General features: G+C 43.3%; 1 protein-coding gene across 8 annotated transcripts in view; it reads left to right on the top strand.

Moving 5' to 3' along the window:
- LOC126516537 (MIF4G domain-containing protein A-like) overlaps positions 1-11,506 on the top strand; it is a 98,590-nt gene extending 87,084 nt beyond the window's left edge. For all 8 annotated transcript variants that reach the window (XM_055063956.2, XM_055063954.2, XM_055063955.2 and 5 more), the window contains one exon: positions 10,106-11,506. In XM_055063956.2, the coding sequence (XP_054919931.1) occupies positions 10,106-10,384 (279 nt within the window). In that variant the 3' untranslated portion in view covers positions 10,385-11,506. The remainder of the gene's footprint in view (positions 1-10,105) is intronic.
- Positions 11,507-12,434: the final 928 nt, after the last annotated feature.

Here is a 12,434-nt window from a genome sequence, read left to right as displayed (position 1 = left end):
GTAGCGCCGAACTTCTCCGTATTCTGGCGGTTGTTCAAAATCTTGGGCATCCATCGCGCACACAAGAGCCGATAACTGAGATGTTCATGAATTATGCCGTGAACGGTGATGATGAACCGAACCGTGACTGATGTTCACACCCTCTGCCAGTTCATCGATGCCTATCCTCCGTTCTTGTGTCATCAGCTCATCCACCTTTGCAATTTTGTTAGGGGTGATTGCACGATGGCTTTGGTCCGGTCTGGGATCGTCCTTGCAACTTTCACGTCCTTCTTTGAACCGTTTGTTCTAACGCTTCACAGTGGCCAATGAAATCCAATGTGCAATGTACACGGCAGCCATATGGTGACTAATTTCTTTTTGGGATACATCTTCAGCATATCAAAAACCTCATGGCACCACACTGCTCAACTTCTGCAGCGTCCATTACGTCACGTAACCATGTTCAACGCAATGTATGAGCGCATTAAAGAACATTTATCCTCACACCTGCGTGCCACTTTTGTAAATGACAGACGCCTGGGTGCTACACGCAGGCCTTGCAGATAATGAACAAAACCATAATTGAGGGTTGGTAGGCTCACTTTCATTTGACTCGCCCTTGTACATTAGAAATGCAAAGATACAATGGAATATATAAATGCGAAGATACAGCTTGATAAAGGGCAAAAAAGTGCCACTGGAAACAAAGTTCACTGCACGTATGCACAAAACCTCGCAACAAGATACCTAAACATACGTATAAGTCTCCAATAAATTTACGTATCTAAGAAAAAGTCATGGTATATAATGGGTCAAACAAGGCAAATAAACATGTTGCACAATCACAGATTCACAGAATCCTAGATCCCTCCCCCATTCCATCCATTCCTCCCAATGTATTGTGCGCGATGGAAAGCGGCGCGCTTGCTCCCCGCTTTTCTCCGTTGGGCACACAAGACTGAGTCACCATCGTTGGCTGACCCATTCCACCTCCCCCCTACGCTTTCACTCGCACATACAGCATGCGGCGCGCGGTAACGATGTTATCACCCTTGGACTTTATGCGGAACATGACGGCGACGGCAGGAATGCGCCTAGAGTGTCCATATAATTGCTATGGCAATAATATAATAAGAGTGTCCGGCAACTGAAGCGTCCCATGACCGATTACTTTCCGCAAAAGAAGTAACAAAATAGAAATTTCACCATGCGACAATTCGCTGCGCCGCAACATTTTTTTTTCCTTTTGTGGGGTGGGGGCACCGTCCGTAATGAAAAAAAAGCGCAAAGGAAAGCATGTTGGTCACAACCGAAAGCTTACTTTGGGCAACTAATGTGGCTATTAAAGGAATATCGAAGAAAACACGAGACGCTTGGTCCACCAAGAACCATGCGCATACTGCTCGGTATCCTACACCGGCGAGACAAGATTTTCTGGAAAGCTTGCGCTCAAGCGAACGCGGTGGAATCAGTCGAGTACGCATAGTGATGGCGGCGAGCGACCATTGTTTCTTTTTCTCATCTGCTAGCTAGAAAGCATCCAAAACTCTGCCAGGCGAAAATGCACTCGGCCAGAGAAAACCGAACGCGCACCGAGGTGTGCCGCGCGGTGGTCCAGGCAACATGAGAAAAACGCACGCGCTCTGGCTGGCTCTGGCAGCCCGTGGGTAGGGGAGCGAGAACAAAAACATTGAAGAGGCTCAATGTGTCCTCGCGATTAAAAGTCAAATTAGAAAAAATAAATAAGAACGTAGTTACCTTGGCTGGCTTTAGTGTTTTCACTGGATGCTTTGGCGCAGGTGAAAAAAAAATGTTGATGTTCTTTTTTATGTGACATAACGGCACGAATGCACAACGCTTCGTCTCATCAGGCCTCGCTGCGGGCTTTGTCAACTTGTCTGATAGTGTGTTCATTTGACTTGTCTCGTTGTATGGCCCAATGTACGACTTTGGAAAAGCTAATGAACCTTTGGCGTCAAACATTTATGGGAACATTAAACTTACAAAGTTCCACAATTGAAGATCTAAAGCACACATTTGGAAATGTCAATGCACCTTTCACGTCAAAAGTGTATGAGAACTTTATACCCATAATGTTTCCGAATTGACCAACGTGCTCCGCAGATTCCATGATAGAGTGTAGATTCCGCAGCCTCCGCGAGATGATGCGGCGAGCCCGTTCGCCATCAAAACGTCCTTGAAACTGTGCTCGGATGGGGCTGCTTGCGTTATGTGACTCCCGGTGCATGGGCGTTGCCGCGAATTCCAGCCCGAGTTCGCAATTTTTGCGGTGAAATGGATTTTCGAGCGTGAAAAAGACGTTCTAGACAAAATCCAGAATGATTTCCGGCGCCGGGGGTTGCTTTGGTCGGCGGTGCATGGACAGCACGAAAAAATTTCGGGGGGGGGGGGGGGGGGCTGAAGCCCCATAAGCCCCCCCCCCCCCCCTGGTTACGCCCCTGTTCTATATGTCTTGACAGTCTTTGCATCTTTGTCTTGGCATCTTTGGCAATGACAGTGCAGTTATTATTCATGTGTTTGATCCCTCGACAAATTCTATAAGGAGCAGGCCGAGCTGGAATGTGAGCCCCCCCTGAACGAAATTTCTGGCTACGCCAGTTCGGTGCATAAGGATTACCTGCTGCCACCTACAGTGAAAAATCTGACTTGAAAGAGCATTGATGATAGAACAGCTACTGCCTTCTATGTTGTGAAAGGAAGCACGACCTCTGACAGTTTCTGTTGGTGGGCCATTCAAAAGTGGCAAAATATCCATGACGAGGTGGGCTTGTGAGCTGAAAAGTGAACATAGCTCTTCGCAAGCCGAGGGCATTCGTATTCTGACATTACTGGTTAAAAGCACATTGAACACAAAATTATTAATGCTAGCATTGTATTCATTCAAAATTATATTTTCATGCATCTGAAACAACTATTTATCACTGGAGAAAATTAATGCCTAATGTTCCCTTTCTTGAATTTTGTGCTGAAGCTGATGCACCGTTACGTCACACCTTGACGTCACAAATTTTGAAGTATATTTTTTCATATTTGGCCTGTTTTGGAGCAAAAAAAGATTTCAAAACTTTTTAGGTTGAGCACTCTTGTTTCTTTACAATGTGGTGTAGTTTATTCTTCCATTGTAATCCATTCTTCCAGTATACTTCCATTAATTCAACTCCAGTTAATTTGATTTTTCAGTCAATTCAGTTGTTATCGAAGGTCTCGGCCAGTGCCAACGCATCGATATGTGCCCCAACTTTGGTATTTCAATCTTAAAATTGCTTTTCGCCGGATAATTCGAACTTGACCATTCGGCACACACATTCCCGAGCCCTATGCAGTGCTGATCCCAATCGCGACCCTTTTAGCAGCAGCGCCTGTCTGGGTGGAGCTTAGGGGACAGTAAATGTGTTGAATGCATGTCAAAATAAATATCCTGTCGAAAACACTTATTTTGGGCTTGCCTTAGGAAGATTTTCAAGCAATAGTCTTAGTTCACAATGTCCGATTATGGTATTTACCCTATTCTAATGCACATCTTTTTTTTTTAAAGGAAACTGGACCAAAAAGTGCCTTTGCTGTGCTATAGAACACAAAACCAAAACTGCCTTTGCAGCATTCTTATAACATGGACGTGCTGTGGCAAAGTTGACTTCAGGAAACCGGCCACCATTGTGCCATTAGACCCCTGCCTGCGCCCATCTTTCTTGCTAAAAATCGGGCACGCGTTAGATTAATTTCTGCTTTGTTTAGAAGCTCTAAGGTCATTTCTGCATCGGTTTTCTACTTTGGACACATACAAAATGGCAATGCACATTTGATTAGGGGGCGTGTTAGAATTAGGCAAATGCTGCCTAATGAATCAGCATCTTAATACAGCATTTCTTTATCTTGTTTAGTTCGACCCACGAGATAGATCAGTTTCATTGGTCCCATCAGGGTCGAATTAGCAGAAGTTGACTGTACTAATTTAGCAGATGCTGCAAAGTTCATGATGTGTCACAGCAATCTAGCATGGGAACTTCGAGATATGTGGTGTCGCCATCTGCCTTTCATTTTTTGTGTCTTCTGAATTACGGTGCATTCGACTGTTCAAAATCGCGTGTCTCATCTACATTTGCCTGTATCATTTCATTCGCCCTCCTCAGTCTCGAATTACGCTCTGGCTTTTAAGCAGGATGGCCTTCGAGATATGGCCAAGTTTTGGTTGCATCACTACTCGTCGCTTTCTATTAGCCTAAACTGCTGCATCATCCCAAGTGCCTCATTCGGGCTTGCGACAGTCAAGCTCCCTGTGTCTGCTCAGAGATGGCTCTGGTGCAACTTTCACATATGACACTATGTTTAGTTTGGCAGCCATGTAGAGAGAGGAAGATGTCGTTTATTGTCCATAGGTGAGCAAATGGAGAAGGGAGTCCTTGAAGTGAACCCACTCTAATGTGGCCTTTTATATAGCATGTTTCAAAGAAATCGAGTGAGCAGTCGGATACAGAAGTGATGAGCACTGAAATATCCATGAAAACAGCAACCCAAATTTGAGTTTCACAAAACAGTGAAAAGTAATTAGAGGTGAACATTCGACAGATGTCTATCTGATTGGGAATAACTGAACGATAGGACTGAGTTGGATACTACTCAAAAGTACCTGAAGTTTCGAAGCCAGACCATATTCTTTTACAGAGAGGAGGCCGGTAGAGCATTGTAGTGCTGCTTTTAAACTTTTTTCTTGTGTGATCCAGCTACGCATTTAGGCCGCAGATTCATTTGGCCTACAATGGAGGAAAGGTCCCTAACGCATTAGTACATTAGCCTACTGTGCCCACTCTGAGCGCATGGCAAACATTCAGCTTGTGTGAGGGCCCACTTACTTCAATTTCAAGCAAGCGCATGATGCACTCCGAGCCAGAGGATTGGGGCGACCAGTCAAGTGTACTTATAACCAAGCAGACTGGTTGGCTTGCTAATACAGAAGCGTTAACTTTAGAAGGTTCACTGTTCTATTTTACCATAACCATGTTTCTCATTGATAGTGGAGCTCAAATGACACATGAAAGCAAGTAAAATGTGCTCCTCTCAGATTTAAATATATTACATTATGTGCTCATTGAGCTGTTGTAGCTGGCCTTGCACAATGTACAGTTACATGCATTTTCTAAAAACAAAAGGACTACTCGAGGCATCAGTTGAATGACTGTGAGTTTGGGCAAGGAGTTCAAGATGACTATCCATCAACCGTTTCTAAAATGAAGTCTACAGGGCCAGGGTATCCTTTATTGTGCAGTCCACATCACTGTAAATGTCGCGCCCCTTGCTACAGTTGAACCCGACTGTATCGAACCTGTTTAATCGAATTATTCTGTATATCGAACAATTTCTGAACACGGTATAGTTACAATGAGTATATGTAGCAAAAATTATGCTTACATCAAACAAAAATAGTGGCGACTCCCGATATATCGAACAAGCAGTACAAAAGTGCCCCCAGAAGTTGGCTTTCCCTCTCGGCGGCGGGGAAACCCATCGGCACGGCGCCATCCAACCGCTCTCCAAACCATGACCGCGCTGCGTCGGGCGAGCTGTCGACACCACCCTGCAAAAAATTATCCTGGCCTGCCCGCAGCGCTTGCTCAGACAGCCAGTCAGAGGCTTTTGCGCCCTCGTCGTGCAAGATGGCGCAAGTGCAGGTTGTCTCGCTGCTTTTGTGGTTCATTGTTTTTGCGCCTTGTGGACCTTCTCCCACAGTGTTGCCGTGATGAAGCGGCAGAATTTGATTTTGGCCATGAAGCTTGAAATCATAAATCGGGTCAAACGCGGTGAGAAGTCGTATGACCCCGTAGCGTGCAAGATTCTGAGGAGCATTCTCAGCACAATGTTGAATAAGGGGGAGATTAGGGCTAAAGCATCGTACCGAGTACAAGTGAAAGTGGGCACAACGAGGAAAGCAATGATGGTCCTTTACCAACATCCTCTGAGGTGATTGGTGCACTCACACTAGTCCGGTGCTTCTGTGCGAATGTGGAAGGTTGCAGCCTCAGCCACTCCGACTCTTTAGACAATGTGGAGAAGTGCGTGCATTGCAGGCAGCGAAATTGCCCAAGCAGAACAAAATGCAGGACTATTTCATGCAAAACTAAGCTAGGTTCATTAATAAAGTGGTTTTATAAATGGTATGTGCTTTTATAATGTCCACTTCTTTAGCAGGCTTATATCGAATTATGCCCTATATCGAACCGATAGGCATTTTTTTGTAAGTTCGATATTGCCGAGTTCGACTGTAATTGAAGTAAACTAGATGTGCTGAATCAAACCCAACTTTGTTCTGGCTGTGCTTATATATTTAGCTTATATGATCGCTTAAATTTTTCTGCACGCACTGCTTCACGAAGTAATTGATTACAGAGATCACTGATCTGATGTTGTCTAGAGGCATGGCATGTTCTATTGGAAGTGCCAGCAGTGGCCCAAGCAACAGCTTCAGGGCAAAAGCGTGGCACTGTCCTTTGCATGGCTGTATAATTCAGATACCAGTGGGACTTTCATGTTAGTATCGTAAAGTTACAAGAAGTCTTCGTGGGCATAATGGCATCATTTAATTCTAAAGGAACAATATGTGACCAGGGACACAAACTACTTTAATGTATTTGATGTTGTCTTGTATAGCTGTGTACACCTATTTTCTATCTTTACAACTTCTTTTATTGTAAATTTTCTTTTTTTTTCTTCATGTACAATCGAACCTCATTAAACTGAAGTCACAGCAAATGACAAAATGCCATCGTTAAGTCTAATATTCATTATAAGCATGTATTTCTTACGTATTGACATTGCCAAGAAACATTTTAGATTTACTGTCTAATTTGATAATTCATTGTATCCATTTTGTATTAAGGTTTGACTGTGTAATGTACCGTACGAATATAACAAATTATTGGATATCACTATGCAAACTAAAATTTTCTTCACTGATAATATTACATAACAAATGTATGTATGCTTACAACAAATATTGGATACAACAAAGGTATTTTCTTGTCAGCTATGACTTACATCTAAGAAACATACACAAATGCCTAAAAATAAAACGTGGGAACAGCCACTGCCGTAGCATAATTGGTTGTGCAACACATGTGAAGTGGAGGTGGCGAGTTTGGCTCCAACTGCCGGAAAGTTGTTTTTTCATCCGTTTTCATTAAATGTTTAAAAACTTAATAACTAAATAATTAAAATAACTACAAATAATTTCCCCTATGCTTTCCTTGACTTTATATGGTTATGACTAAGAATGAAATGTCGGGCCCCTCGGTTCCCCTTCTTTTCGTTGATTTCATTATATGAGGTTTGATTACACTACCGTATTTACTCGAATCTAGGCCAGCCCCAATTAAGCCGACCCCTGAATGTCCGAAGCCAGAAATAATAAAAAAACTTGCCTCGGTTGTAAGCCGAACAAAAAAGTGAGGACAGCATTCACAAAATGAAAACAGTATTTATTTAATATGAACATGCCCAGCTCACTCTGCATAATCATCGCTGCTAGCCTCGTATGCTTGCTGACATGCACAAACTTGCGTCTGTGCACCCACGCATGCGCAGACAGTGCGGCAGGGCTTGTACGCATCGAAACGCAGTGCGATCTCGGTAAACAGCTCCTCTCTGTTATCGCGCTTTCTTATCGCTATCATCTCCTCGTTGCGGCACACGTGAAAGTTGTCTCCCGTTGCCCCCTCCCACGACGGACATTTTTCTCATCGATGCTGAAGTCCCATGTGGCTTGAACGTTTGACAATACCTCTGTGGCTAGCACAACTTTTCCTTTGTGGCATCGCTTGTTTGTGCCATTGGCTACCATCAATGGTGAGGCGGTGCAGCCGTCAGCGCCACTATGTCAGTTCCACGAAACATCGAGGTAGCCACTGCTACGGAGGCAAGCTTTTGCAGCGCTCGTTTGAAACATGTTGGTCGTCCTAAATTGCGGTTTTGAGGCAATCAAAAACATTGAAGCCCGTTTTGGACCACTGACGCTTGAGAAAGGACGTCAAATTTACAACTATACAACGATCCATATTGTGTCGAAGAAGTAAGCAGCACGGACATCGCAGTGAGGTGCTTAAATTAAATTAGGGGCTTTTAGGTGCCAGAACCACGATCTGGTTATAAGGCATGCCGTAGTGGGAGACTCTGGAATAATTTGGACCACCTGGGGTTCTTTAATGCGGACCTGAATCTAAGTACTCGGGTGTTTGCGCATTTCGCCCCCATCGAAATTCGGCCACCTTGGCTCGTATTTGATCCCGCAACCTTGTGCTTAGCAGCCCAACACCACAGCCACTAAGCAACCACTGCAAGTCGTGAAGTGTTTGTCACAACAAAGCAAGCATGCTTACGACGTCGAACTCGAAGTAAGTTAACAAATCATTATTTTATGCCACATAAGTGAGCAAATACAGTCGTGGACGTTTTTCAACTGTCATTTGTAGCTTCATTACTTGGAGCATACCTTGCACGTCAGAATTTTAGTGGTTTTCGCTAAATGGCAGGCAAGTGCTTTTTTTTCTCCATTGACAAAGTGCCTCGAGCATATTCTAGCATTGTCGTTCGGGCTTGAATGTGAGAGGGCATTACCGCTGAAGCATATTAGATAGCAATCAGCCGAGACTAAACAACCCAAAGACTGAACAAATATGCACTAGTTAAGCAAGAGAAATGCTAATTTTCGAATACTTGATGTGTGCAGCAGTGTACTTCAACCTTAGTTCTGGTGTTCTAAGCAAGAGAAAGCCGGCACGAATGAGCCCGGTTCCAGCAGTCGCGTCTTGATCTTGGTGCAGGAAGAAGCACAGTGTGTACAAAGCTCCAGCACGGAGCGCTTACGAAGCTAGATTTGACACATAACAACCACTGCACGCTTGTTTTGGACCAAGACAAGCTAAACTATCTAAACTAATTTACAAAAGCGGGAATCAGTTCACGCGGTTTTATGCAGTTGACACTTTATTGTGTGTTTTTATGGATGCCGCTGCTGTTTTTTTTTTTTTTTTTTTTGCATTTACGTCTTAGTTCGTTTAGCAGAAATTCTCAAGACCAACACAAACCGCGACCATCCACTTGAGCCACCGAGTTGCTACTCCCGGTTTTGAAGGGAAGCGGTACAATTTGATGCCAACATCCCCTTCGCGGTTGTGACAATCCTTAACGCAGCAGTATCTGCGCTTGTTCTTTTTGTTCACACTTCTCACGGAGGAGGTGCCAAAAGGCCACGGTGAATCCATTGGAAATTTGGAAAAGCAGGCTTTCAGGTGGGCCTAAGTGCACCACGGACAATGGTGAAACGAAGGTGAGGGCCTATCCGCGGGTGCTCACCGCTGCTGCCAGGTGGCGTGACATGTACAGGCAAAATTCATTTTGCAGGGTGCCCATTATGATAACGCCACGGTGCACGCCGATACTTATCCACCATACCGATACAACACAGGTCAAAATGGTGACATCGCTCGTGTATTTTGGTTGGCTACTGGCGCAGGTAGTAGCGGCTGTGATACTGACTTTTATGGATGACGCTAGCTATGCACCATATTTATCATTTTCAATTACAAAGTGGCGTGCTTATTAAAATCCTCAAATCTAAGCCAACTCTAGAGTTTGGTATATGATTATTTGAAAAAGCTATTGTCCTGGATTAGAATAAATACGGTATCTAAAAGATGTAAAGATCTAACTCGCATCTTGGGATATATGTGAAGTGAAGCTTTAATGAAACAGTTAATATAATGCTATAAAATTGGCCGTTTCATTCCCGTCTCTTTGACATAAAAGAAAGTGGCATATGTGCATGTGCTTTCGCATACTTGTGCTATGCAATGTGACACATGCGGCGATTATCTCAAAACGCTAGGTGGTTTTGGCACGATACATGCGATTGTGGCCTAATGGTTAGAGCATCGTGCGGCTTTGTTGGGCGACCAAATTTCAGTCCCACGTTTGGACACATAATGAATCTATTTTATTATAATTGCAAACAGTTCTGCAAGACAGCAGCACCCATGGTCAGGAAAGTTGGGGAGGGTTCAAAAGCACCTTTTCATGCCTGTAATCCAGCTGTACTTTCACCCTGTGTCCACAGATGGAGTGCCTGAAGTCAGCAATGATGGCTGCCGGCAAGACCATGGAGCAGGCTGAACCACACCTGATGCTTGTGCTGATGAGACGACTGCGCGATGCCTTCATCGAATCAACTACATCGGCGCACTCACGCAAAGTCCTGCTGGAGCTAATCGAGCTGCGTGCTTCAGGGTGGCAGCTGAAGTCTTCCGCCCAGCAGATGTACTATTATCCACCCAGAGCATTCCGTGCTCTCAAACAAACCAGTGACAAGGGCAGGGATGCCACTCAACACACTTGAGATCTTCTTTGACACCACAGTCATTCATGTAAGGGGGAATTGAAAATGGATTTCGATTCATTGTAAACACATTATTTTACTTATTTTGCACATTGTGCAGTCTCCGTTGCAGCTCAATGTTTAAACTGTTTCCTTTGTGACCGAGGGCTGAATCATTATTACCACTTCCACTTGACGTGCCAACTTAAGGAATGCAGTGTAGTTAATATTGGCAAACTGAGAGGTAGTCATGGGGAGTCATGGGGAGTCATTCATGTGAAGGCAGAGCTGAAACCGAGAGGGTACAACATAAATTCTGTTATCGGCATGTAAATTTTATTACATATTAACACACAATACAACCGACAACCAGGTTGTACCTTGGCGTCAGTATCATTTCTTATTGTAGCCGAGTGCTGAAGCGTTATGCGTAGTTGCACATTGTTGATAGATGCTTGCGTATGTGCAATTTTGTGAACATTGGTATTGAAACTGAAAGTCAATCATCCAAAGGCAGCATATGAAACAGGATTCTGGGTACGGTTCCATCTGAGACATTTTATTTTTATGGGAAATGTCTTGTATAAATCCTATCCTCACAACTTTCTCTGAGACAATAGTTTCAAATTGTTCCAGTATTTCATTTCCGTTGACAACAATCATTTGAATGTTAACAGCCCTACATGTCAAAATTAGATATGTTTCTGCACATGTTACTTTTTCATCGCAGGAATTGGTCTCCTAGTCCACACGGTACTAGCTTATGATAAAATGTTGCTTATCTAAGAGCTCAAGAAAAAATTCGCACCTCAGTCCTTTTCAGTTTTAACTTACTAGCAATGATGTTCATTTACTGTGTTCCTACTGCTTCCAAATATATTTGTTATGCCAAGAAGAGCATTCTTTATCTTTATTTTTTTTTCAGTGAAATAAAGCCTTTTTTTTTTGCTACTCAAACATTTTCTTAATGAGTTGGCTTTTAATTAAATTTATATCTAACAAGTTTACAAAACGGCAATAAAAATTACAAGTGTGAAACATGGCACACATGGGAGTGTACATTATCCAATTATCTTTTGCAGCACAAGAGTATGCTAAAGAAGGCATACTATTTTCGTCTGTAATAAAGTTTTTTATGCCGACTTTCTAGTTGTGTATTTGCAATGTTTTGGTCTTTCTCATAGCCTCTTGTCACAAGCATTTCTTCTTTGCACAGGCATCTGTGCATAATACATACAGGGAAACCTTGATGAAACTAACATGGAAACAACATATAATGGAATATTTGTTGTACATATTTGTTCTAAAGTTATATTATTTAGAAGCAAATGGAGGGTATCACTTTGGAAACATTATGCCCATTGCACTGACGCCCATTTTATTAAAATTATATGAAGGCATGCTTCAACTCCACATCACTGTCTTTAATAATGAGAAGTCACTTCTTACTACTTGTCAAATTTTATTCAGGGCTGGCTGCTCTATCTGGACCTTGTCGATTTAAAAAGTTGCCTACAATTCACATGATGCCATGAGCAATACACTGTCCTACTGACTCTAGACATTGCTAAAGCATAAGATACAGTGGAACGTGCTGTTTTGATAGATTAGTTGAACTCCTACCATGTTCTTGGGAATACATGGGGAAGGTGGAAGATGGAAATTCAAGACTGTGAAGACTATGAGCAAAACAAGAACAAGGTGAAAGCCGGAGACAATGTTTCAACAAGTAGACTTGTCTTTTTCAAGGCGACATACGCTTTCCTCGGCACAGTATATGCAGGGTGTCTACCAACCGGGAAAACCTGGAATTCTCTGGGATTTTGAATAGTCTGGAAATACCTGGGGAAGACTAGGGGAATTTGTGCTTCTATCAGGAAAAATGAGCAGAAATTTTGTTAAAAGGGAACGAAAGTCGTGGTAATGCTGGCTCGAGTAACAGGGGAATCGTAACAAATCCTTTTTGACGCTGTGTCGCCCGCTGGAGGAGTTGCCAGTGTACTGTCGAGGATCAACGTTCGGACACTTGATGATTCGGATGGCTTTGCAGCGCCACCACGTCCCCAATGCA

Source organism: Dermacentor andersoni, chromosome 1 (genome assembly GCF_023375885.2).
Source record: "Dermacentor andersoni chromosome 1, qqDerAnde1_hic_scaffold, whole genome shotgun sequence".
In the NCBI taxonomy this organism is placed as follows: domain Eukaryota; kingdom Metazoa; phylum Arthropoda; class Arachnida; order Ixodida; family Ixodidae; genus Dermacentor; species Dermacentor andersoni.
Note: the sequence above shows the minus strand (reverse complement) of the source record. Positions and strands in the feature narration are given on the sequence as shown.